Below are 27,861 nucleotides of genomic sequence, written 5' to 3' on the forward strand. Positions count from 1 at the left end.
TAAACCTTACCTGGGGCCCTGTTTAGCACGGTGGCGCAGTGGTTAACGCTCTCGCCTTGCAGCGCTGGGTCCCCAGCTAGAATCCCAGCCAGGTCAAAATCTGCAAGGAGTTTGTATGTTCTCCCTGTGTCTGTGTGGGGTTTCATCCAGGCACTCTGGTTTCCTCCCACACCCCAAAACATACAGATAAGTTAATTGGCTTCCCCCTAAATTGGCCCTAGACTATGATACATGTACTTCACTATACATACATAGACATAGGACTATGGTAGGGATTAGATTGTGAGCCCCTCTGAGGGACAGTTAGTGACAAGACTATATACAGCGTTGCATAATATGTCGATGCTATATAAATACTAAAATAAATAAATAAACTGGCTCTGGTTCCAAGTCTATAAAAAAGAAAAAGCAGCCACAGTCACTAAAGGGGTTAAACTGATTGTGCAACAAAACAAATTTGAAACAATGCTCTGCTACAGTTACTGGCAAAGTACTTTAAATGTACATACTTTCCTCTTAATAAGGGAAATAAAGTAGCTGCTGTCTTTGCAGATTGCTTATCCTGTCCACTATAAGCTAATGGGGTAATGCAAACTTAAACGTTCTACATTTCTACTGTAGACTCAGATTAGGGCAGAAGTCTATGGACATCTCCTATTGTCTGACCAATCCTGGCATCCAATTCTAACCATTACCTCAGATCATCCTCAGTGTAATCCTGTGCATTGCCTTCTGCTATAAGCACATCCAGTGTTACTCCAGGGGACAAAGGAAAAGGGAGGTGAGTTTTGTATGATGCAGCTCAGTAAAGACATGTTGCTTATAATTGTATGAGAAAGGATGATGTTGTTTTTCTCATCTAGGAGATGATCGCCTTGTATCTTCTGGGCCTGCTGGTTCCACTTGTCACATCTCTTCTGTCATGTGGTGAGTAAAAACACACACTCTGTGGGCAAGATTTACTAAGGTATCTTCAGAGAAACTACAAGCATCTCCAGAGAACCAGCAAACCTGGACTGGAATTGTTAAAAATGTGTCTGCTATCACCTGGTAAACTTACATGTATATAGCATTTTCTCTCATAAGACTTAAAGTGCACCAGAGACCAGGGGTGCTCACTGCTCATCCAGATTCTGGATATCCGTGTAACCCGGATATCTGAACTTTTTTCCGCTATCTGATTCGGATTCGGATTCCGTATTTAAAAAAAAATCCGGATAGCTATCTGCTGATATTTGGGCGCATAACGCGGATATCCGCAGATATTGCAGATATCCGGATCCGAAATACTGTAACTAAGGAGATGACGTCCTGGAGCCAATCAGAGGGCTCCCAGCAGAAACCCTAGCAACCAATCACAGAGGGGAACCCTGGCCAGCCCCACCTGACCTCATTGAGCCAATCAGAGAGCTCCCAGCCTAAACCCTGGCACCCAATCACAGAAAGGAACACTGGCCAGCCCCCCTGTATAATAAGGAGGGCTGCCATGATGAGACATATCGTCTTAGCTTGCTGAATGCTCACTAAGAGACATGCTCCCATGGGCGTAGGGCCCGCGGTCGCAGGGGTCGCCGTGGCGACCGGGCCTGCCTCCTAAAGAGGCAAGGGAGGGGCCCGGGGGCCTGGACCCCCCAGGTGTTGAAATCTGGCTCCCGGAGGCAGAGCAGGATCTGCAGCAGAGCAGCCAGTTTCTCCCGGAGGCAGAGCAGTGCTACGGCAAGATGGCTGCCGAAGCCCTGCACTAGAGACTATTTGTGTCTCCAGTACAGGGCTTCGGGCGCCATCTTGCCGTAGCCCTGCACTCTGCCTGTCAGCGAGGGAGAAACTGGCTGCTCCGCTGCAGGATCGTCGCTAGAGGAGCTGCACGAGGGAGGCTGGTTGCACGTCGGGGAGCTCACGTCAGAGGCTGGCCAGGTGAGTGATTTTTTTTAATTTGTACAGGTTTATTTTCTGGTGACTGCTCCCCACATAACGATTATTTTCTGGTGACTGTCCCCACATAACGATTATTTTCTGGTGACTGCCCCCACATAAAGATTATTTTCTGGTGACTGCCCCCACATAACGATTATTTTCTGGTGACTGCCCCCACATAAAGATTATTTTCTGGTGACTGCCCCCACATAACGATTATTTTCTGGTGACTGCTCCCCACATAACGATTATTTTCTGGTGACTGCCCCCACATAACGATTATTTTCTGGTGACTGCCCCCACATAACGATTATTTTCTGATGACTGCCCCCACATAACGATTATTTTCTGGTGACTGTCCCCACATAACGATTATTTTCTGGTGAATGCCCCCACATTGCGTTTATTTTCTGATGAATGCCCCCACATTGCGTTTATTTTCTGGTGAATGCCCCCACATTGCGTTTATTTTCTGGTGAAAACTCCCACATTGTGTTTATTTTCTGGTGAAAGCTCCCACATAGCGTTTATTTTCTGGTGAATGCTCCCACATTGCTTTTATTTTCTGGTGAATGCTCCCACATTGCGTTTATTTTCTGGTGAATGCTCCGCACATATTTATTATCTGGTGAATGCTGTGCACATAACTATTTTCTGGTGAATGCTGCGCACATAACAATTTTCTGGTGAATGCTGCGTTCATAATTATTATCTGGTGAATGCTGCGCACATAACGATTATTTTCTGGTGAATGCTGCGCACATAACGATTTTCTGGTGAATGCTGCGTTCATAATTATTATCTGGTGAATGCTGCGCACATAATGATTATTTTCTGGTGCATGCTGCGCACATAACAGTTTTCTGGTGAATGCTGCGCACATAATTATTATCTGGTGAATGCTGCGCACATAACTAATATTTTCTGGTGAATGCTGCGCACATAACAATTTTCTGGTGAATGCTGCGCACATAATTATTATCTGGTGAATGCTGCGCACATAACGATTATTTTCTGGTGAATGCTGCGCACATAACCATTTTCTGGTGAATGCTGCGCACATAATTATTATCTGGTGAATGCTGCGCACATAACTATTATTTTCTGGTGAATGCTGCGCACATAATTATTATCTGGTGAATGCTGCGCACATAACTAATATTTTCTGGTGAATGCTGCGCACATAACGATTTTCTGGTGAATGCTGTGCACATAATAATTATTATCGTATGTTTGCAAATTGAACGTGGCAGCCATGCTGTCTGCTGGAAAGTGGAATTCATATAGCTATGCCATGCACAGCTATGGGGATTTGGATATGTGTGTGCTTCGGGTGTTGCGAGGGGGGGGGGCTGTTGTTGCCGGGAGGAGGGGGGGCCCCACATCCAGATTCCGCATCGGGGCCCAGAGGTTTCTAGCTACGTCACTGCATGCTCCAGTGCTGCTGGCCTAGCAAGGGCTGTACACAGTGATAAACCGAAAGCTGTTCAGTGATTAACCCCTTCACTACTATCACTACACTATTGTTAAATCGTTAATTAGCTTGATTGATGTCATAGTGTGACAGTCAGAGTGTGTGCTCCAGTGCTGCTGGCCTAGCAAGGGCTGTACACAGTGATAAACCGAAAGCTGTTCAGTGATTAACCCCTTCACTATCGTTACACTATTGTTAAATTGTTAGTTAGCTTGATGTCATTTGTGTGACAGTCAGAGTGTGCGCTGCAGGCAGCTGCTATGTGTCTGTGTGTGTGCTGTGCACAGACCAGGCCAGCTGCTGCCTGCTGGCCAGCTATTAGCCTTAGGTATAGGTTAGAGATTGGGGATAGGATTATTGTGTTATTGTGTAGTTAGTACTGTAGTACTGCAGTCAGTGCTAGTAGTTGTTAGAGTAGTAGTACTACTGTGTTTGCTTTCTACAGAACTGCTGTGCTGTGAGCAGTGCCAGTGTGACAGTTGTGTGCAGTAGTGTCTTCTCCTCTGCTGTCTGACTGTCACTCGGCACTTGGCACGTGTCATGGGGCACTTGGCACGTGTCACTTGGCATGTGTCACGTGTTATGTGGCACTTGGCACATGTCACGTGGCACTTTGTCATGTGTCACTTGTCACGGGGCACTTGCCACGTAGCACTTTGCACTTCCCACGTGTCTCATGGCACTTGCTACGTGTCACGTGGCAAGTGCCAAGTGACACGTGGCAAGTGACACGTGCCAAATGCCACGTGACATGTGCCACATGACATGTGGCAAGTTATACGTGCCACATGACACGTGGCAAGTGACACGTGACACGTGCCAAGTGTCACGTGACACATGCCAAGTGACACGTGCTAAAGTGCCAATTGCCACGTCCGGCATGTTCCTGAGTCCTGGCACACATTACACCTGCTGCTGCTGCATTGCCCTGCTCCTGCTGCCTGTGCAGCTCCCACCGCCAGGCCAGGGTGCCACAGGCCACTGATACCACCTATATTTAACCCAAAACACAATTGCTGCATAATTTTTTGGAGGTGTCTTGGCTGAAAAATGTCATGTCCCAGTTGTGCGGTTAGACTTTGGACACAATGTGGGCTGCATGACCGCTGTCTAGAACCTAGGCCTAATGTTAATTGACAGCCATTTTTTTTGGGGGGGGAGGGGAATTTTAAGTCCCCACATCATCACTTAGTGTTCCCCTTTACAAAATAATGATGCTACATGCCTCATATACCCTAAAAAAAAGTTTTTTAAGCAATTTAAAGGCCACTTCTGGTTTTTCTATCCGGATATACAAATTTGCCGGATATCCCGGATACTGAGGTTGGATATCCGATTCGGATTCGGATTGGAAATTTTTGAAATCGGATATCCGACCCGGTTTGGATATCTGGGTATCCGGATCCGGGTCAATCTGGATTTTGAAAAGGGGTATCTGAGCACCACTGCCAGAGACTAAGGGGCTTCATCTAGCCCCCTTCACCCCAGTCCGTCCCTTTTTAGCAATCTGGCCTGGTAACTGTTGAGGCTCACTGTGCATGTGCGGCCCAGTCGCATGCTCCCTTAGCGCTCGTGCGGCCCAGCCGCATGCTCCCTTCGCGCTCCTATCGCCGGGAGAGTTCTGGGCCTGCACAGTACTACTGCGCAGGTGCAGAATGCTCCCAGTCACAGGAGTGTGATGAGGAAGGAGCGCGCACGGCCGTACTGCGCCTGCGCCGACTGGACGATCAGCAAAGCACTGAAAAGTGCCCAAGTGTGAACCAATCCTTAATGCTTTGAGTAGCTGAAGCAAGCAGCAATAGCTTGGGACATAAACAGTAAACTGCTCTAGTTATAGTCTAGCATCACAGCCTCATTGTAGGGACAATTTATGGAAAAAACAAATCCCCCTGTCTATGTCAGACCATTTCTGCAGAGAAGCCAATGAATCTGTCAGTATGTTTTGGGGGTGTGGGGGGAAATGAGAGTCCACAGGGAAAAGTGACAGAACACATGTAGGGATTACAATCTCCATGTAGATAGTGTACCTGGGCAGGAATTTAATTTAGTAGGAAAACCTGAAGGACAAATACAGTTGTGTGTCATCTGCGTAACAATAGTAAGTGAAACTTTTTTTTATTGTATTTTTCAGACTATAAGATGCTCACGACCATAAGACGCACCTAGGTGTAGAGGACAAAACCAGGGGAAACAAAAAATAATAAACCTGGTGCATCCATGGTGAAGGGGCATCTTGTGGATTATGCCCCCTTTGTACATCATGCACCCTTGTATCTCGTGTTGCCCTGTGTCCTCCTCTGTCCCGCTTGTCTCCTCCTGTGTCCCCATGTGTCAGCCTCTGTCCTCTTTGTGTCCTCCTCTATGTCCATTTGTGTTCCCCTTGTGTCCTCCTCTCTGCCCCTTTGTGTCCCCCTGTGTCCTCCATTTGACCCCCTATATCAGGGGTAGGGAACCTATGGCTCGGGAGCCAGATGTGGCTCTTTTAATGGCTACATCTGGCTCACATAGGGGGTTTATTCACTAAGCTACACCGCTCAAGCAGCACAGCTTAGTGTGGCAGCGCAAATAAAATGTTCAAAGTAGGCACGCTACTACTGTAGCATGCACTACTAACTTACTCGCGCTACCCCAAAACGAATGGCTGCTCCAGTTGTCCCACTCTGGGCCCACTCTGGGCCTTGTCAAATCCAGTGACTTTGTAGGACGAGACCCCCACACTTTGATTGGTCCAATAGGCTGCCTGTCACTTGAGAGGGGGCTCTCTCAACTGCAGAATTAGCTTTCTATTAGTCCTGTGTGCATAATAATCACTTCTACAGATACTTTGAATAGTGGTATTCATTAACAAACTGCTACCCATCCCCTTCTTGCACCTCTGACACTGTAGTTGCCACTGGCAGGTTTGGTGCACAGTATCAATTATTATGTATAGAGTGCTTGGGGGGCCCCAATGTAAAATGTGCATCGGGGCCCAAAGCTCCTTAGCTACGCCACTGCTTACCAAACCCCATCAAAATCTACAGCTGCAAAGGCTGCTCCCCCCATAGTTATGCCTCTAGGTTCATAATCACTGTGGAATGGATGTAGCTGCAAATCCTTTTCTCAGTAGCTTTCCACCAGTGCCCAGCAGGCAGATAAAACAGGTGGTTTCGGCGCACATAGCCGCTGTCGGGGAGTTTTGCGGCAGCAGGGAGAGCCGTCATTCAGCTCTCCTGGTGCCCAACTCACCGGTGATGGGTACGTGCGTACGCCAGGTAAAGTGAGGCCAAAGACTGGAATGCATGGCTGTTGCTACCCAACATGTAATGTAATATCGTGCATATGGATGGGGGGCAGCGCTGTCAGGGGCAAAAAGCCTCAATGAATGTCCATTTTAATCCTCTGTGTGACTGGGCCTTTGATTTAAAAAATGAATTGGCCAACAGGCATAATAAATGGTCAATTAGCAACAGCATGGAGAAAAAGCAATATACTCTATTGGCCTCTTACAGCATCATAGATCTTCCCCCCCCCCCCCCCCCCCAAAAAAAAAAAAAAACTGCACCAAGTGAACATCACCAAAAGATGGTATAGTTTGTCTATTGGTATTTCTAGGTGTTTCTTCCTAAACATGTACAAATACAGAACTACCTTTAGCATTTAACAAATCATCAGTCAGCCTAAATGTAGTATAATTATTTTGTAATAGGTAAGCCATGCCTTCATGAGAAGAAGCTGAGAGCCCTCAATCAGGTGCTATCCTGCTGGAAGGATGACAACAGTTGCACAAAGATACCGGATTCCAGTAGAAGCAATAACTGCAGGTACAGGAGCTGCCATGAAATTAAGAATTCAAAGCCAGAGACTATAGGTGAGTTGATGGGACAGTACAATTTATTTTATAATTAAAAGGAAAAGTAAACATTGAATAGGCATGCTTATTTATGCCATGTAGCTTTTATGCTTATTTCATCAACTATAGTCCTGGACATCAATGGGGTGCATTAGTAGCCAATAGTGAGGCACCTGCTTACATAAAAAGTTGGCAAGGGCAGGTTTTACAAATGGGAGCAATGTTGGGATGAGTAGATCCCAACATATGCACACAACTGTTTTTCAAGGTAATGAATCAACACACAAACACACTATGGAACCAGAATCTTAGTTGCACCACGTACATCAAAAAAGGACGCCTGGAAAAAAGGGTGCGTGGTGTAGCTGAAATTTAATGACTTTGCCAATAACCATATTTTATTGTTTCTTGAAAAAAAATCTGAAAATATTGTTTATAAAACTGAAAACGATAATATATGTATAATTGTATAATATTGTGTATACCCTTCTTTTATCGTTTCTTCATGTAATAAATCTGAAAATATTGTTTATAACACCGAAAACGATAATATACTGTATGTATGATCATTATAATTGTATACTATTGTGTATAACTTTCATTTATCAAATAAAATCTGAAAATATTGTTTATAACAATGAAAAAAATATAAGTACCTTTGTAATAACTGTAGTAAATCATTAGTAAATATTACTAATATTTTACTACAACTAAATCTAACCCTTCTCTTCCACAGAACCCTCCCTCTATCTAAACCTAACTCTAAGACCCCCCCGGTGGTGCCTAACCCTGAATCCCCCCCTAGTGGTGCCTATCCCTAAGACCCACTGGTGGTGCCTAACCCTAAGACCCCTCTAGTAGTGCCTAGCCCTAAAACTCCCATATCGTTTATGAAATTATTTTTAAATCAATATATTTAGTTATAAACTCCCCTAGTAGTGCCTAACCCTAAAACTCCCATATAATTTATCAAATTATTTTTTAAATCCATATATTTAGTTATTTGAGGAATTTTATATTTTCCACCACTCCACTAAATATTGTTTTAGTTATGAAACGTTACGCAGATAGAAACAATAACTATAGTAAGTATGTTTGTAAATAATATTATATGGTAAGTATGTTTGTAAATGTTATTATTCACCAGGCACCCATTGAAAACATTATTCACCGGGCGCCCAAATTTCCCATTGGGCGCCCATCAAATGATATTTAACATGAGAGTCAATGGCGGCACCCTTTTTATCCACTTGCCTCATGCACCCAAATTTCCTGCTCCCAGTTGGACCCTTGTTTTCCTTCTTTTTAACGTTTTTCCAGGGTACACTTTATTTAAAGAGACACTGAAGCGAAAAAAAAATGATGATATTATGATTTGTATGTGTAGCACAGCTAAGAAATAAAACATTAAGATCAGATACATCAGTGTAATTGTTTCCAGTACAGGAAGAGTTGAGAAACTCCAGTTGTTATCTCTATGCAACCAAGCCATTAAGCTCTCTGACTAAGTTAGTCGTGGAGAGGGCTGTTATCTGACTTTTATTATCTCAACTGTTCCTGGACTATTTACTTTTTCTCTGCCAGAGGAGAGGTCATTGCTTCACAGACTGCTTTGAAAGAATCATTTTGAATGCTGAGTGTTGTGTAATCTGCACATATTATAGAATGATGCAATGTTAGAAAAAACACTATATACCTGAAAATAAAAGTAAGAGAATATTTTCTTTGCTGCTAATCTTCTAGTAATTATTCATAGTACACAACCAATTCACTATATCATATATTTTTTTCGCTTCAGTGTCTCTTTAAAGCATAATTCCCGTTATGCTATTAGAAAATATTACTGTCCCCACTGCACTCTGCAAGCCATGCGGCCACAGCAAGATAGCCAGCTCACTCTTCTGTTCACAGCAAGCAGAGCCCTCCGATTGAATGCAGCACATTTCAGCATTTATGAACAGCAAAGCAAGCTGGCTGTCTTGCTGTGTCCACGTGGCTTTCAGAGTGTGGTGGGGACCAGTAATTGGATTTTGTCACACCTTTCTTTACAGTGTGGCATCCCCTGTGAATCAGTGGGCTTTTCCACGGTCTGACACTGTCAGTGCTTTTATGGGACAGCATTCTGTAGGTATAGGGAACAGGGTCACTAATTTATTTTTAAAGCTGCGGTCTTTTAGTACAAAGTCATTCCTTTTTATTAATGACATGCTGAGAAAAAAAGTATTTGTGGTAGTAAAAAAAAAGGGCGCCGGCTGAGGGTGCTGAGGGTGGACGAAAAGCGCGCACCATAGACATTAATGCAATTATCGTTAATACGACGAAAAAAGCAGAAAAAAGGGCGCCGTGATAAATTTCGTTAACATTAGAACATTATAGTTTTTGAAGTATGTTATCATTTTAGAAGCTTGCAACATTATAGTTTTTGTCATATTATTTTGTTTATATTTACAAATTTTATGTTATCAAAGATATTATTGTTACTATGTGTAAAAGGGTGTTTCTGCAGAGGGAGTGGTTAGGGTTAGGCACCGCCAGGGGGAGTGGTTAGGATTAGGCACCACCAGGGGGAGTGGTTAGGGTTAGGCACCACCCGGGTGGCTGTTAGTTTTAGACAACACCGGGGAGGGGGAGGTGGTTTGGGTTAGGCACCACCAGGGGGGTGGTTAGGGTTAGGCACCCCCGGGGGGGGTTAGGGTTAGGCACCACCAGGGGAGTGGTTAGTTTTAGGCACCACCAGGGGAGGGTTCTGTGTGAGGGTAGGGTTGGGTTAAGCTGTATTGTCGAATTACGTAACGATATTTAACATTAATATCTCTTTGTTATTATTTCTCATCTGTTTTTACAACGGTATTCATCGGTTAACAAAGCTTGACAACGATGTTTATCGTTATCAGATTTCGTTAATAACCGTTGACATTTCGTTATTAACTCGGACCCTTTTTTCGCTGCCCCCTTTCTTCATGCACGTGTATTTGTTGATCATTTTCTTGAGCATTTAATACAGTACATCTTTTCATGAGGTTTCCATTGCCTTTGTTGTAGTAGCATCATACTCCTCCTCTACTATTCATTGGAATTGAGGGAGGGCTTCATGTTAATACTGCTCAGGGAAGAGGTTAACCTGACATATGCAAATTAAATATGCGACAGATAAAACCAAATAGCTGTTTTACCTGAAATGAAACTCTTGCAACCACAGAATTATGCTCAGGCTAATTACATGTTTATAATATGGTAATTTCCACTAATATGCAATGATCACCATATTATTAAAGTGGCAATTGTAGGAAACGGCGATCCCTTATAAAAGTGGCTATTATTTTAAGTATTGCACTTTTCTGGTAATCTGCAGATCACCAGCTTTGTAAAGAGGCCCCTATTACATTATTAAAAAGGAAATTTAACCCAGGATTGAACTTCATTCCAATCAGTAGCTGATATCCCATGATAAATCTTTACATTTTCTTAAATAGCTCACCAGGGACATCAGTGTGGCTGATATTGTGGTGAAACCCCTCCCACAGTGTGATGGCAGGGCCATGGCACAGGCAGTTTCCAGTCTGTGAACCTTGTTGCACTGTGGGAAATAACAGCTTTTTTCCAACTGCAAAGCAAGCAGTATCTCCCTCTGTGCAGAGAACGCTCTGTAAACAAACATTGCACAGAGATCTTCTAGCAGGATTAAAGAAGTCCCCACCAGTGATAAACTTCAGACTGTAAATCCGGGATAGAAAAGATTTTATAATCGTCAAACACTGAGTAAATATTTTTGTAAATGAATATGGTAAATAAAATAAGAAATGTAATTTATTACATTATTTTCACTACAGTTCATCCTTAAAGGGCACCTGAAGTGAGAGGGATATGGAAGCTGACATATTTATTTCCTTTTAACCACTTAAGGACCTAGGCCCTAAACCCCCTAACGACCTGGCCCTTTTTTGCTGCACTGGGCTGTGCAGGTTTTTCAGCCTCCTGCATAGCCCAGCTAAGAAGCATGGTGAGCGGACTCTCCTCCTATTTTTGTCCCTAAGGGGACATGCCGCCGGAGGTGTCTGATCTTTTTTGCCTCATAGAGGCTCTCTCTCCCTCCGTCCCCCTCCCTCTCCTTCCTCCCTCCTCTTCGCCTACAGGATTGAACAGGACAGCGATCCGTCCTATTCTCCACCTCTCATAGGCATCAGCCTATATGAGGATGGCGATCCCTGGCCAATCAGAGGCCGGGGATCGCCGATCTCGTACAGAGCTGCTGGAGACCGCAGCGCTGTACGGCGATCGGCGGCTAGCAGGCTGATGACTGAGCGGAGCTCCGTCAACCGTCAGGGAACGATTGCGCATACACAATCGTTCCCTGGGAGACCACAGCTCCAGGACTTGATGCCAATTGGCATTAGGCTGTCCTGGAGCTGCCGCCGCGGTCCCGGTCGTTAGGTAGTTAAACAATGCAGATTCACTGGCTGTCCTGCTGAGCCTCTGCCTCTAATCCTTTTAGCCACAGACCCTGAACAAGCAGATCAGGTGTTTCTTACTGAAGTCTGACTTGGTTAGTCACATGCTTGTTTCGGGTGTGTGTGATTCAAATACTACTGAAGCCAAGAAGATCAGTAGGACTGCCAGGCAACAGATATCATTTAAATAGAAATAAATATAAAGATTGGAAGGAGGCTGGCACTGCAGTAATATATGCTCTTTTATTGAAAAAAACAATAAAATCATAGGGCTATGCGGCTTCAATACAAGAGCATATATTACTGCAGTGCCAGCCTCCATCCAATCTTTATCTACTGTGTGGAGCAAGTGGTGCGGAGGTCCGTTGAGGCTTGGGCACGCTATCCCTTGGAAGTGAGTGCCACTCTTTTTACCATTGTGGAAATAGAAATAAATATGGCAGCATCCATATACCTCTTACTTCAGGTGTACTTTAAGACCTACAGCACATACCCTTACTCACTTACACGATTCCCAACATGTGGGCTTTGATTAAGTTCTTCTTTAATTGCTAAACAAAGTGGCTATTTCATAGATGGAATCCACACCTACATAGCCCGCTCATTAACACTGTCCCCACCCAACAAGTGGGCTTAAAGCGGATCCGAGATGAAAAACTAACTATAACAAGTAACTTGTCTATATATCTTATCTAAAGTTTAGATAGTTTACACAGCAAATATAGCTGCAAACAGCTTTAATAGAAAATTATTATTTCTTCCTGTGATACAATGACAGCAGCCATGTTGTTTGTAAACATTACACAGAGGCAGACTTATCTGTATCTTGATCACTAAGCCTGTGAATAAAACCTAATCCCCCCTCCTCCCTCCTCTCCTCTTCCTCTGAAATCAATGGCTAGTAACACCTCCTCCTCCTGCCTAGACTGAGCTCCCATGAGCCCTTGCTACTGCCAAGGCTCTCTGAAAACCTGTGGGTGTGGTTTATTTAGTTTATAGGGAATTAGAGTAATAAAACAAAAACAAAAAACAAAATGCCCTATAAACAATAGGAAAGGAACACAATTATGCAATGAGTAAAAGTTCACCTCGGATCCACTTTAAGTAAAATTCATCTTTATTAACTAAAAAAAATGTCTATTTCACAGATGGAATCTACACTCTCATCACAGAGGATGGATTGTCTTATCAGACATTCTGTGACATGACCACAAGTGGGGGAGGATGGACACTGGTGGCCAGTATTCATGAGAACAACATGAATGGAAAGTGTACCACTGGAGATCGCTGGAGCAGCCAACAGGGGAATAATGCCAGTAACGCAGAAGGTGATGGTAACTGGGCAAATTATGCCACGTTTGGCTCACCACATGGAGCCACAAGTGATGACTACAAGGTAACAATTACCTAAGCTATGTTGTCTTGTTTATTTTTATCCTGTATACAGTATACACATAGTATAAATACATTACAAGGACACTTAAGTCAAACAAAAAAAATGATTTTAACTTACCTGGGGCTTTTTGCAGCCCCCTGGAGTCCTCCTGTGGCCACAATGCCAGTCCAAGTTCCTCCAGCCAGCAGGGACGACCCCCGCAAAGCTGGCCTGTTGCCACCAGTCAGCGGCTACTGTGCATGTGTCGCTCCGAGCCACACGCACCCTCATTGTCCTCCCGTGGTCAGGAGCACTCTGTGCATGCGCGATGAGGAGACGGCTGCTGGCCGGAGGGACTTGGACTGGCGTCATGGGCACAGGAAGACTCCAGGGGGCTGCAAGAAGCCCCAGGTAAGTTAAAATCATGTTTTTTCTTTAAACTGAAGATTCACTTTAAGCAACCTTTACAGAGTCAACAGAAACAAGTCTGTTCCTGTCTCCAAAGGAACCTAAAAACGAATGTTCCTACAGCAGACATACACAAACAAGCTATAGTTTGGCCTTATGTCAGTTTACCTAAATACAGGCCTGGATTTACCTCACAGGAGCCTATCAGCCTATAGGCACAGATGTCCTGGCAGCCTAGGCTTTGCCCTCCATGAACCTACAAACCATCCATGAATCCGCACCGCAAGTGTGCTGGCTGTCCCAGCTGTCACTTCTCCCTTACTTCCCGTGCCCCTCATAGGTAGCTATAGGGGCCCCTTACTAATAGGTAGCCAGAAGTAGCATCAGTATTAAGTAGCTAGAGGAGCGCCCCTTAGTATTAGGCAGCTAGAGGAACCTCAGTATTAAGTATCTAGAGGGGCCCCTGACTGAAGGGAGATCGCGTCAGTGGAAAGTCTAGAGCAGGGGTCCCCAAACGTTTTGGGTCGAGGGCCGTGTCAACATACTTCAGACTGCTGGGGGGCCGGAGTATACATAAAATGATGTAGAAGACTTTGCGGGCCAGATAGTGAAGCATATACCCAGGTGACAACCTGCAGTCCAATTGGACAGCAGTGTCATCGACCTGATGTGGAATTTGACCGGAAACCAGTGAATTACTGCTTTCTGGCTTCCATGTGGATGGGTGGTGCCAGCACTGCTATTCTATATGTGGACTACCAATATTTAAAGATGTAGCTGACCGCATCTATAAGTAATACATTGTGAGTGTGGGGGGCCGGTAAACATCCTAATGCTGCAAATTCAACAAATGACCATTTTCAGTTCTTTACAACCTATACAATGTTTTGAAAATCCATTGTGCGTAATCATTTGGAACAGTGCATTTTAAGTTTTTTATTTTTGAAAAATATACTGAAATCATTACATTATCATACATTGTTCAGTAAGATTTAAATTACCGGTATACTCTAAGGGCCTGAGCTCACTGATGCAGTTGTATCCGCTTCTGTCCGCTTTTCAGCATCTCTAACATTGATGTGTAACTGAAAAGCAGACACAAATGCATCAGTGGGCTCAGGCCCTAATAGTGGATGACTCAAAAATTATGCTACCACTTGCATCCACTATTTAGGAAAATCAGAGAAAAATATAATTTGCATAATAATTTGGAACGCAGTGTACATACAACTGTTTACCGGTGCACATTTCAGACCCCAGTTCCATATGGGGGGACCATCATTTCTTTTTTTTGTTAAATCATGTAGCGAGCCCAGGGCTCGCTACATGATAGCTGCTGCTCAGCGGCATCCCCCCGCCCGCTTCGATCGCCTTCAGCGATCTCCGATCAGGAAATCCCGTTCAAAGAACGGGATTTCCTGGAGGGCTTCCCCCGTCGCCATGGCGACGGGGCGGGATGACGTGACCGACGTCAGCGACGTCATGACATTAGTGGATAATTGGTGTCAGGACACCTTCTGGGGAAAAGGCACAGGAAACAAAAAACACGGGAGCCCAATAGTGTAATATGTTTAGTCAAAATTGTCAATGTAGAAGATAAGAATCTACTCACAAGAGTGGGTTGCAAGGGGGCAACCGACCACAGGAAGCAGGTGGAGACAATTAACCCGACTCCACTCGGGGAGGTCACTAAGGACCTGGATGCGGTCGCTCTCCTTGGAAAAAAGAAGGGAGGCAGATGTCCACCGTGGTGTAAACCACATATGTTCTGCCTCCACCCCTCACACGGGTATCGTATGGGGGTTAGGGATGCACTAAATGGTTTAAAGAGGCGCCCTGGTGGTATATAAAAGCGTTTAAAAGCAGTTTAAAACCAAGAAAGGTTTGAGGTTGCTTACCTCAAGGACGACAAATCTTTGTAGGGACAAAAGATTTTATTGGTAGCACAGGCAACGCGTTTCACGGGTCTGAGCCCGCTTCCTCAGGCCAATAGCATAATAACGTCGTGACATGATTGGGAGTCCCGATCCACCCCTCGGCGCTGCCTGGCACTGATTGGCCAGGCAGCGCTCGAGGTCTGGGGGGGGGGGGGGGCGCGCGCCGCAATGGATAGCGGCGATCGGGCGCGGGGCGGCGGTGATCGGTGTGCTGGTGCAGCTAGCAAAGTGCTAGCTGCGTCCAGCAAAACAAAATTAAGAAAATCCGCCGAGCAGGGCCGGAGAAAACCTCCTGCGCGGCTTACCCCGAACTACGTTTGGGGTTACCGCCAGGAAGGTTAAGGACCAGGGGTGTTTTGCCTGATCTGTGTCTCCTGGCCAGAGCACAGATCATGATTGAGCCAGGGCGACCAGACTTCCCCTCTTTTTTCCCCACTAGGGGGATGTCCTTCTGGGAGGGGGTCTGATCGCCGCTGGCTTGCTGTGTGTAGCGGGGGGGGGGGCTTCTCAAAGCCCCCCTCCACAGCGATTTCCGCCCTCCCTCTCCTTTCCTCCCTCTCCCTTTCGCTATGGGTGGCACAGGCCTATCAGATGCCAGCGATCCCCGGCCAAACAGAGGCTGGGGATCGCCTATCTCCTTTACGGCGCTGCTGCGCAGCAGCGCCGTATGATGTAAACAGCGTGAATTTCTTCCCCGCATGTTTACAATTAGCCTGTGAGCCGTGATCGGAGGCTTGCAGGCTGTTCACGGAGACACCCTCCATGAACTGACATGGAACGGCCGCAACCAAATCATTAAACCAGTGATGGGCCGACATTTCGCATATGCAAAATTTTGCATCAAAATTTGCATTTTTATCTTATGCGAAATTCTAGGGAAAATCGTAATTGATTCTCCATACGTGCTATTGCTACCAAAATTGCTTCATATGTTAAGCAAATTAGTGGGTACAAGACAAAAAAATAATTTTTTAAAAAGACCTTGTAGTTTTTGAGAAAATCAATTTTAAAAATGCAAAGAAAAAGGGTTTTTAACCACTTGAGAACCGTGGGCTTTAACCCCCTTAAGGACCAGGCACTTTTTTTCCATTCAGACCACTGCAGCTTTCACGGTTTATTGCTCGCTCATACAACCTACCACCTAAATGAATTTTGGCTCCTTTTCTTGTCACTAATAAAGCTTTCTTTTGGCGCTATTTGATTGCTGCTGCGATTTTTACTTTTTATTATATTCATCAAAAAAGACATGAATTTTGGCAAAAAAATGATTTTTTTTAACTTTCTGTGCTGACATTTTTCAAATAAAGTAAAATTTCTGTATACATGCAGCGCGAAAAATGTGGACAAACATGTTTTTGATGAAAAAAAAAACATTCAGCCTATATTTATTGGTTTGGGTAAAAGTTATAGCATTTACAAACTATGGTGCAAAAAGTGAATTTTCCCATTTTCAAGCACCTATGACATACTGCGTGCCACCGAGCATTTGCGCTCCACACATCGTCACTAGGAAGTGACGTCACCGGAAGGGGCGGGATTTTCTTCCCGCTATAGGCCGGGACGATTGCTTCCGCTGTTCACAGTGGAACGCGTGACCAAGCGTCGCATAGACGCGAAACGGCCGTCGCCTCCCCACTCTTAGCCGGGCACCCACCTCCAGCACCAGCCACCGAAGGTTTCTTTGCCGGTCACGTAAGAGATGTCTGACAAGCATACTTTATGCCATACTGTATCGATATGAAATGCCTGCACGAATTTACAGGTTGTCTTCACTGCCATTAAACAGCACTATTTAGACGGAAGGTGCATGCTCTTTGCTTTCTTCTTGGAATCAGATATTTATGTGTAAAAATACACCACAAAACACATTATACTACTTCTCCAGAGTACGGCGATACCACATGTGTGACACTTTTTTGCAGCCTAGGTGCGCTAAGGGGCCCAACGTCCTATTCACAGGTCATTTTGAGGCATTTGTTTTCTAGACTACTCCTCACGGTTTAGGGCCCCTAAAATGCCAGGGCAGTATAGGAACCCCACAAGTGACCCCATTTTAGAAAGAAGACACCCCAAGGTATTCTGTTAGGTGTATGGTGAGTTCATAGAAGATTTTATTTTTTGTCACAAGTTCTAAAATGGGGTCACTTGTGGGGTTCCTATACCGCCCTGGCATTTTACGGGCCCAAAACCGTGAGTAGTCTGGAAACCAAATGTCTCAAAATGACTGTTCAGGGGTATAAGCATCTGAAAATTTTGATGACAGGTGGTCTATGAGGGGGCGAATTTTGTGGAACCGGTCATAAGCAGGGTGGCCTTTTAGATGACAGGTTGTATTGGGCCTGATCTGATGGATAGGAGTGCTAGGGGGTGACAGGAGGTGATTGATGGGTGTCTCAGGGGGTGGTTAGAGGGGAAAATAGATGCAATCAATGCACTGGGGAGGTGATCGGAAGGGGGTCTGAGGGGGATCTGAGGGTTTGGCCGAGTGATCAGGAGCCCACACGGGGCAAATTAGGGCCTGATCTGATGGGTAGGTGTGCTAGGGGGTGACAGGAGGTGATTGATGGGTGTCTCAAGGTGTGATTAGAGGGGGGAATAGATGCAAGCAATGCACTGGCGAGGTGATCAGGGCTGGGGTCTGAGGGCGTTCTGAGGGTATGGGCGGGTAATTGAGTGCCCTAGGGGCAGATAGGGGTCTAATCTGATGGGTAGCAGTGACAGGGGGTGATTGATGGGTAATTAGTGGGTGTTTGGAGGAGAGAACAGATGTAAACACTGCACTTGAGAGTTGATCTGATGTCGGATCTGCGGGCAATCTATTGGTGTGGGTGGGTGATCAGATTGCCCGCAAGGGGCAGGTTAGGGGCTGATTGATGGGTGGCAGTGACAGGGGGTGATTGATGGGTGGCAGTGACAGGGGGTGATTGATGGGTGATCAGTGGGTTATTACAGGGAAGGACAGATGTAAATAATGCCTTGGTGAATTGATAAGGGGGTTCTGAGGGCAATCTGAGCGTGTAGGCGGGTGATTGGGTGCCCGCAAGGGGCAGATTAGGGTCTGATCTGATGGGTAACAGTGACAGGTGGTGATAGGGGGTGATTGATGGGTAATTAGTGGGTGTTTAGAGGAGAGAAGAGATGTAAACACTGCGCTTGGGTGGTGATCTGATGTCGGATCTGCGGGCGATCTATTGGTGTGGGTGGGTGATCAGATTGCCCGCAAGGGGCAGGTTAGATGCTGATTGATGGGTGGCAGTGACGGGGTGATTGATGGGTGGCAGTGACAGGGGGTGATTGATGGGTGATTGACAGGTGATTGACAGGTGATCAGTGGGTTATTTCAGGGAAGGACAGTTGTAAATAATGCCCTGGCGAATTGATAAGGGGGGAGGGGGGTCTGAGGGCAATCTGAGCGTGTAGGCGGGTGATTGGGTGCCCGCAAGGGGCAGATTAGGGTCTGATCTGATGGATAACAGTGACAGGTGGTGATAGGGGGTGATTGATGGGTGATTGATGGGTAATTAGTGGGTGTTTAGAGGAGAGAATAGATGTAAACTTTGCGCTTGGGTGGTGATCTGATGTCAGATCTGCGGGCGATCTATTGGTGTGGGTGGGTGATCAGATTGCCCGCAAGGGGCAGGTTAGGGGCTGATTGATGGGTGGCAGTGACAGGGGGTGATTGATGGGTGATTGACAGGTGATTGACAGGTGATCAGGGGGGATAGATGCATACAGTACATGGGGGGGGGGGGTCTGGGGAGAATCTGAGGGGTGGGGGGGTGATCAGGAGGGAGCAGGGGGCAGGGGGGGGATAAAAAAAATAGCGTTGACAGATAGTGACAGGGAGTGATTGATGGGTGATTAGGGGGGTGATTGGGTGTAAACATGGGTCTGGGGGGTGGGTCTGAGGGGTGCTGTGGGCGATCAGGGGGCAGGGGGGGAAATCAGTGTGCTTGGTGCAGACTAGGGTGGCTGCAGCCTGCCCTGGTGGTCCCTCGGACACTGGGACCACCAGGGCAGGAGGCAGCCTGTATAATACACTTTGTAAACATTACAAAGTGTATTATACACTTTGTATGTGGCGATCGTCAGGTTAACATCCCGCCGGCGCTTCGTATGGCCGGTGGGATGTTGCGGCGGGTGAGCGGAGCCAGGTGGCGGCGGAGGATCGCGTCACGGATGACGCGATCGCTCCGCCCATGCCCCTACAAGGACCGCCGCCATTTGTCAATACGGCGGTCCTTGCGGGGTCCACTTCCCGGCCGCCAATTGTCAATACGGCGGTCGGGAAGTGGTTAAACAGTTATTTTTCTAAGTTTAAATAACATTTTTCTTTGCATTATTTAAATAGGTTTTCTCAAAAACTATAAGGTCTTTTTGGAAAATTCTTTTTTTTCCCTTGTACCCACTATTCCCTTTAACATAAGTAGCAATTTTGGTGTCACTAGCATGTATGGGGGCTTTGCTATTAACCTCCAAAGTCGGCACAAAATTACGCAAAATTTCACGAAAATTACACACATTTTTATGCGAAATTATGAATGACTACGAAATCAATTTAGTTTGCAAATCGTAATTACGTATAGGCGTAATTGTGAAAATGTACGCGAAATTTTGCGAAATTGTAATTTTGCTGATTACGATCATCGCTGCATTAAACAATAGTTAACATGGGTGTTAATGGCCCCTAGAGCCGGAACAAGGTCCTCCAGCACCCTAGGCTGAGATATCATAGTGCGCCCCTCCATCGCTCCCACCCCAGCCGTCACACACTGATTGCTATTAGACTAAGAGGCGCCCCAGGGTCGCCAACCTCCCCAACACCTTAATCTGTAGTTATCTGGCTTTCAGTCACTGCCATGTATCCCCTTTTCTTTTCTTATTTCTCTCTGCTTCAAACATAATGGGGGAATGATAGCTGAGTGAGTTGTGTGCCCCCTCCTACACTGTGCCCTGAGGCTGGAGCTTCTCTCGCCTCTACCTCAGCCCGGCCCTCATGGCACCAAAGAAGTCTGTTAAATTAACCTCACTGTCTAAGGGAAAATTAAACTTTCCTTTCTGTCAACAGAATCCTGGATATTATGATATAAGAGCTAGTGATTTAGAGATTTGGCACGTGCCAAACAAGAAGCCAGTAAAAAGCTGGAGGGAAGCAGCTCTCCTGAGATATCGCACTAATAATGGCTTCCTGTCTACTGGTGCTGAATGGGGAAACCTCTTCAACCTGTATAAGGTAAATTTAAGAACAGAGCAATAATCGCATCCTGTAATCAGTATTGTGTTGCCAGGCACTTCCCTGTATTATTGAGAGATGGTGCTTCCTGGTATTTCCAAACCTTAAAGAGACACTGAAGCGAAAAAAAATATATGATATAGTGAATTGGTTGTGTACTATGAATAATTACTAGAAGATTAGCAGCAAAGAAAATATTCTCGTATTTTTATTTTCAGGTATATAGTGTGTTTTCTAACATTGCATCATTCTATAATATGTGCAGATTACACAACACTCAGCATTCAAAATGAGTATTTCAGAGCAGTCTATGAAGTAATGATCTCTCTTCTAGCAGAGAAAAAGTAAACAGTTCACTTACAGTTGAGATAATAAAAGTCAGAAAACAGCCCTCTCCACGACTTTGAAAGTCGTAGAGATTAATGGCTTTTTTGCATAGAGATAACAACTGGAGTTTCTTAACTCTTCCTGTACTGGAAACAGTTAGACTGATGTATCTGATCTTAATGTTTTATTTCTTAGCTGTACTACACATACAAATCATATCATCATTTTTTTCCGCTTCAGTGTCTCTTTAAGGAACCACTGGGAAACAATAGAGGATCAGGGGCCAAATGGTGCCGTATGTTTGATCAAAGGGACTACAAACAATGATATAGTTACATAGGACTGTATGCAATAAAGTGTGTTAAAGGGAATCCGAGTTGAGTGGGATATGGAGGCTGACATGTTTATTTCCTTTTAAACAATGTACATTGCTTGGCTATCCTGCTGATCCTCTGCCTCTAAAGTTGGCCATACAGTTATAGATTTCTTCCCAATGTTCCCAAAACGATTGATTTCTTTCTGAAAAGAATAGATTCCAACCATACACTGTAAATCAATTTTCAATACATTGTTTTACATTCTCCATCGTGTCAATGGCTACTTTCAATCGATTTTTAGCCAAAATCAATAAAAAAAAAATAAATTGATCTGACACTTTGGCAAATTGTTATAACAACAGAGGCGCCAAGTAGAGTAAAATTTGTTAAAATTGTTAAAAAGGGGGAAGTGGGTGGACTCACCTCCCTTCTGAAAAAATGGCCAGACAACGGGCAGGTTACTTCAAGTTTAAAGTAACATTTATTATGAGCTCCAAAAGTGCAACGCTTTTCACGGGTAACAGTCCCGCTTCTTCAGTCAAACAATTTTTGGAGGGAGCAAAGTCGGGTCAAGAGCCAGATATATGTGACAGAGGCGCTATATCTGGCTCTTGACCCGACTTTGCTCCCTCCAAAAATTATTTGCCTTAAGAAGCGGGACTGTTACCCGTGAAACACGTTGCACTTTTGGAGCTCATAATAAATGTTACTTTAAACTTGAAGTAACCTGCCCGTTGTCTGGCCATTTTTTCAGAAGGGAGGTGAGTCCACCCACTTCCCCCTTTTTAACAATTTTAACTAATTTCACTCTACTTGGCGCCTCTGTTATTATACCACATAACTGTTTAGTCCACCCTTGGTGGAGGGGTGTATCCCCATTACCTTCTATCTACAGAGAGCGACTTCTTAACCCTGAGCGGGGTCAGGTTACAATTCTCCCCACCTGCTTATCCAGTGGTTGCCTTGGAGGCGACCCGTCCTTGTGAGTATAACCATTGTGTGTGTTTGCATCAGACATCACCTCATTAACATACTACACCATATTGGGCTCTCGGTTCTCCCCCTTTCTTTCAAACTTTGGCAAATTGATTACCAGCAGATTAATCAAATCTGCAAGCAATTGAATGAGAAATTCGATGAGTGTATGTGCACCTTAATACTTTTAGCCATAGACCCTGATCAAGCAAGACAATCAGATGTCTATGACAAATCTGATGAGATTAAATGTATGTGTGTTTCAAGTGTGCCATTTATACCTGACCAGAAAGATCAGCAGGACTGCCAGGCAACTAGTATTGTTTAAAAGAAAATAAATATGTCAGCTTCCAAGGTTCTCACATCACGGGTTCCTTTTTAACAGAATGACATGCGTACAGTCTTACTACATGAAGAGTAGTGCAGAAAGCAATACATTATGCTTTACTCATCATACGGTAAGATTTTACACACACTATTCTACTTAACACAGTTTATTGTATACACCCCATAATCAATACAAAGGTGGGTTGTGAGAATTGCAACCACCAAAAGAGCCTGCGGAGAGATGCCATCCCAATGCTGGCTTCCCAGAACTTCAAGACACATACATACCTCCCAACTTTTTGAGAGAAGATGAGATAAGAAAGATGCTCGCGCCACGGGATCAGTGAATAATGGCGCACAGCGCCTATGCATAAAAATGGCGCCGCATTAAAAAGATACGCTTATCGCTATTTATCGTTAGTACTGCATAATAATGGCGCACAGGGAAAAAAGAAGAAAAACGGCACACACTAACGTTATTTATCAATAGTGGCACACACTAACGTTATTTATCAATAGTGGCACACACTAACGTTATTTATCAATAGCGCCCTACATAAGCCAAACTGCAGATGTTATTTAACTGCAAAACGGGGAATGGATTTAATGCAACACTGTCAAGGTTAGGGTTAGGCACCACTGGGGGGGGTCTTAAGGTTAGGCACCACGAGGGGGGTCTTAGGGTTAGGCACCACCAGGGGGGTCTTAGGGTTAGGCACCACCAGGGGGGTCTTAGGGTTAGGCAACACCAGGGGGGTCTTAGGGTTAGGCAACACCAGGGGGGTCTTAGGGTTAGGCAACACCAGGGGGGTTTTAGGGTTAGGCACCACCAGGGGGGTCTTAGGGTTAGGCACCACCAGGGGGGTCTTAGGGTTAGGCACCACCAGGGGGGTTTAGGGGTTAGGGATAGGTACAGAGAGGGTTCTGTGTTAACGGTAAATAACAATAAGGCTTTAACGTTAAATAACAATAAGGCTTTAATGTTAAATAGCGATAAGCAGCAAACGGATTAGCGGCAACACCGTGCGCCATTATTCGCAGGCGCCATTTTCAGATGGATGCCCTGCCACACCTCTAATCACACCCCTGCCACACCCAACATCACTAATACCATATAGCAAAATACAATTTTATAATCCTGATCCTTCCTTACCATCCTCAATTGTTATTTTCACACTAACATTTGAAAACAAGAAATATGTCAATCAAATTTTCCCCTCCTCCTCCTCCTCATTCATTTAGTTGACTCTGACTGACTATAAGAACTTTTGCAAGCCCGATGTGTCTGTCAATGACTTCCTCTTTCAGCTGTTGCATAGGCATGTTCATAGCCTTACATATGCAGTCTATCCATCTTAGCCTCTGTCATCCTCTTCTTCTATTGCCCTTAATCAATCAAGTTTAGCGTCGACTGCATACATTTTTCAGTAACAAAAATATATGTTTGCATGGATGTGTAATCAGTCCTGAAATAGGGACTAATGAAGAACGAGGGACAGTTGGCATCCTGAAAGCGGATAGTCCCTTTTATAAAGGGAGGTATGGACAGGTTGGAAGGTGTGGACATATCGGGGTTGCTGTTTACACACTAGATTTTATTCTGAAATGGCCCCAAATGACAGACTGCCTCTTACTAGTTTAATCTATCTTATGTTTGAAGATTTTCCTAGCTAAAAATGACAATTAGTCAAGGAAAACCATACCAAATGATAACTCTTGTAAAGCTTGTGACTATTTCTTAGTCTGCCTTGTGAGCTTATTGGAGGATTGGTTTGGGCTGCATTATATTAAACCATTCATTCCTTGGTATAAATTACACCTCATTCTTACCTATAGAAATATCCAGTTGTCTACAATGGTGGCAGCTGCCCAGCAAACAATGGACCTGCAATACCAATTGTTTATGATTTTGGAAATGCAGTGAAGACCGCAAACTATTACTCACCTAATGGAAGAGGTAACTTGTTTTCTTTGTTACAGTAGTTCACTTTTTTTTAACAATTTTACCTTTTACGTTTCACTTTTTTTTTCTCTTTATGCATCTTGCCTATTTTAGGTGTTGTATATTTCATTGTTATTATTATTGTATTGGCCATCTATTATTCCACAGGTGAATTTGAAGCTGGATTTGTTCAGTTCCGTGTCTTCAATTATGAAAAAGCTGCAATGGCTCTGTGCCCTGGAGTACAAGTGAAGCGCTGCAATACAGAACATGTAATGTGTTTACTCAACTAAAATTAAATATTAAGATAGGATTAGATTTACAGTATATAGTATTAGTATTAGCTAGTGGTTTAGGATTTTTTTCTCATTCAGGGGAGAAAAAACCCACTTGTGTAGAAAGAGGGGTTGCAGGCATTACAATTGCAACAGAAGCAGAACATTTGGATGCCCACTAGTGTTGGAAGCAGGCGCCAAGATTTCCCCCATTGCCAATATTTCTATGGGAGCCTATGTCAGTGCCTGAAAATGTGATGGTTTTTTTCCAAATGGGGGGAAAGGGGGGATTTGTTAAAGTTAGCTGGGGGTGGTTACGTTTAGCCGTGGGAAGGATGGTTATCGTTAAAGGGAACCTTAACTGTACTTAAAAAAAAAGTTTCCTGCTGCTTCCCCAAGTCCCCTGAATCCATCCTGTGCCCTCGCCGATCCTCTATAATCCTCTTTTCCCCTGCCGCGGCTTAGTTTTGTTTTTGGCCGACTAAGAGTCAGCCCCTGTCCACACGTCTGCTTGTACGCGTTCCCATCGTCAAGCGAGTCCTGCGCAGGTGCAGTAAGACTCGTACTGCACCTGCGCAGGACTTGCTTGATGGTGAGAATGCGAACAAAACGGCGTGTGGACAGGCCAAAAACTAATCTAACCCGCGGCGGGAGAACGGAGGATCATAGAGGACCAGCGAGGGCACAGGAAGGCTTCAGAGGTGCTTGGGGAAGCCCCAGGTAAGTGAAACTTTTTTTTAAAATACAGTTAAGGTTCCCTGTAAGCATTGGCAGAGTTTAGCAGTAGTAAAATAATGGTATTTATTGCCAATAATTTACTATGGTAATTTGCACTCTAACTGTAGAATATTGGTACATTTACCAATATTCCACTATCAGCTTCTCTGGGCACCCAAATTCCCAGGCACCCTTTTGTCATATACACATTTCGACTGAACCCATGTCTTTAGAGGAAAGTGGAATAAAGAGTAGGCAAAGGAGTGCATGGCAATTTCATTTTTGTATCCAGAGCAGAGCACATGACCTCTTATTATTTGTATCTTGGAGCACCTGGCTACTAAATCCTGTAATCTCATTGGGGGGCACATTACTACTTAATTCGTTTATGTGGGACATTTGGCTACTTACAAGAATACAGTCAAATCCTACAAACAACTGTTAAAGAGGCTTGAGGAGCTTGTTAAAGACCCCCTGCCCTGTTGGGATGTCTGATTATAAGAGGTCTCAAAATAGGAGCAATCAGATAAGCAATCATGCCTCGGCCTAGGGGTCTGCTGAGAAGGAAGCAGGCATTTGGGTGCCAGGATATTGGAAGAGGGGTTCAGTTTTTGGTGCACAGAGTTTGGAGTTAGGGGGTTAGTGTTAGACTTTGGTAGAGGAGGGTAAATTTGAGAGATAGGTTTGGGAGGGCTTCAGTAAAATATTGGTAACATTAACAATGTTCTACTATCAGTATTACTAGGCACCCAAATTTTCTCAATCCTTTTTTGCATAGAAGCTGCTTAGACAACTTACACATTTGCCCATAAGTCCATAAAGACTCTGCCCCACCCCACATGTGTACAGCGGTCTGCTGTCAAAAATGTGGAAAAGTAAAGGTGCATACACACCCATTCCTGAAGGAACAGTTTGGGGACCAATGCTGTACAGATGCATGCTAGCAAAGTGTTCTGTTACAATTGAGAGGAGAAGAGGGATGATGTAGTATTTGGTGGATGTGTCCCTAATTAATATTAGGTAGCAGAGGCAGACATAGGCCCGTGCAAAACATGCAGCTGCACAGGGGCCCAGTGTCCTTTTGGATCCATGCCTCTGCACCACAGTTAGGACCTGATTATCCTCTAGGCCAGCCTTTCTCAACCTTTTTACCCTGGGGAAACCCTACAAATACTTTTTAGATCTCAAGGAACCCTTGCAAGTAAATTTTAGATCTCAAGGAACCCCTATATTTATTTTGCAGGTGGCATGATATAATGTCTCTTAATTCTAGTGCTTATTATAAATGTGTTTATTAATATTTTGACCACCAATTTGGTGCTTCTTTTTACAGTACTCCCTATCATATTGTGCACTCCCACGATTGGGAAAAATGCCAAGGGACATCTGCAGAGTACCCAAGGAACCCTGGGGTTCCTGGTTGAGAAAGCCTGCTCTAGGCTCTTTTCCATCTATTTCTCTCTTTGACCCAAGAGGAACAGTGATATTTATCTGTGGTCCAGTCATACAAGTATAAAATGTGTGCTACATTAATACAGTGCCTACAGAATATGGCCTAGGTTCATGAACTTTTATGTTATCTAAATTATTTGGATCCATGATCAGTAATGACCATGGCCACTCACATAGGGCCCTCTTCATTTATTCAGGGGCTCACTGTTGGCTTTGTTGGATAATTAAATATTCCCCCAACTATTAGGTAGCTACTAGCTATAGGTGCCTCCCAGTACCGGTAGCAAGAGATGCCCTCCCAGTATAGGTAGCCAGATGTCTCCCCAGTAATAGTCATTACTCGTTACCCCTCTCAGTAAAGGTAGCCGATGTGTCTCCCTCAGAATAGTTAGCCAACTTTGAGTTAAGTTGGGCAATATGGACATGGCCTTAAACAAAAGATTGGTTGTAGCTGTTTTATTTTTATTTTTTTAAATCAGACTATTGTGAACAAGAATAAGATTACTCATTTTCTGTATTCTTTCCTTCTAGCATTGCATTGGAGGAGGAGGCTTTTTCCCTGAAGAAGATCCCAAACAATGCGGAGATTTTACTAGTTTTGACTATAATGGTTATGGAACACACTGGGGGTCGAGCACCAGCAAAGACATTACAGAATCTGCCGTGTTGTTGTTTTACCGCTGACCTGTCCAAAGTTTTTAGTATTCTAAAGCACACGTTGTTGTTTTTTGTCAAAATCAGACATTAATTGTTTATTATTGTTCAAAATTATCAATCGGACATAAATATTCATCAATGAGGGTTGCGGGAACAGCGACAGCAAAATGAATCTCTTCACTCACTGTACATAGATTTTCAATAGATTTCACCATGAAATCTATAGAAAACCTGGTTGATGCAGTGCAACA

General features: G+C 44.4%; 1 protein-coding gene across 1 annotated transcript; it reads left to right on the plus strand.

Annotated features, from left to right (window-relative positions):
- Positions 1-746: 746 nt before the first annotated feature.
- Positions 747-27,861, plus strand: LOC137525817 (intelectin-1-like). Its single transcript, XM_068247026.1, has 8 exons — positions 747-781; positions 864-927; positions 7,077-7,238; positions 12,817-13,064; positions 20,457-20,621; positions 24,404-24,524; positions 24,678-24,781; positions 27,485-27,861. Exons 2-8 carry the CDS (start codon positions 867-869, stop codon positions 27,635-27,637), a joined length of 1,014 nt encoding a protein of 337 aa, XP_068103127.1. The 5' UTR covers positions 747-781; positions 864-866; the 3' UTR covers positions 27,638-27,861.

Source organism: Hyperolius riggenbachi, chromosome 7 (assembly GCF_040937935.1).
Source record: "Hyperolius riggenbachi isolate aHypRig1 chromosome 7, aHypRig1.pri, whole genome shotgun sequence".
NCBI classification, from domain to species: Eukaryota; Metazoa; Chordata; class Amphibia; order Anura; family Hyperoliidae; genus Hyperolius; species Hyperolius riggenbachi.

Coding starts and splice junctions, on each gene's coding strand:
- LOC137525817 (XM_068247026.1), top strand. CDS start 867: ATGATCGCCTTGTATCTTCTGGGCCTGCTGGTTCCACTTGTCACATCT. Junction 928..7,076: donor CACATCTCTTCTGTCATGTG/GTGAGTAAAAAC, acceptor ATTTTGTAATAG/GTAAGCCATGCCTTCATGAG. Junction 7,239..12,816: donor TTCAAAGCCAGAGACTATAG/GTGAGTTGATGG, acceptor TCTATTTCACAG/ATGGAATCTACACTCTCATC.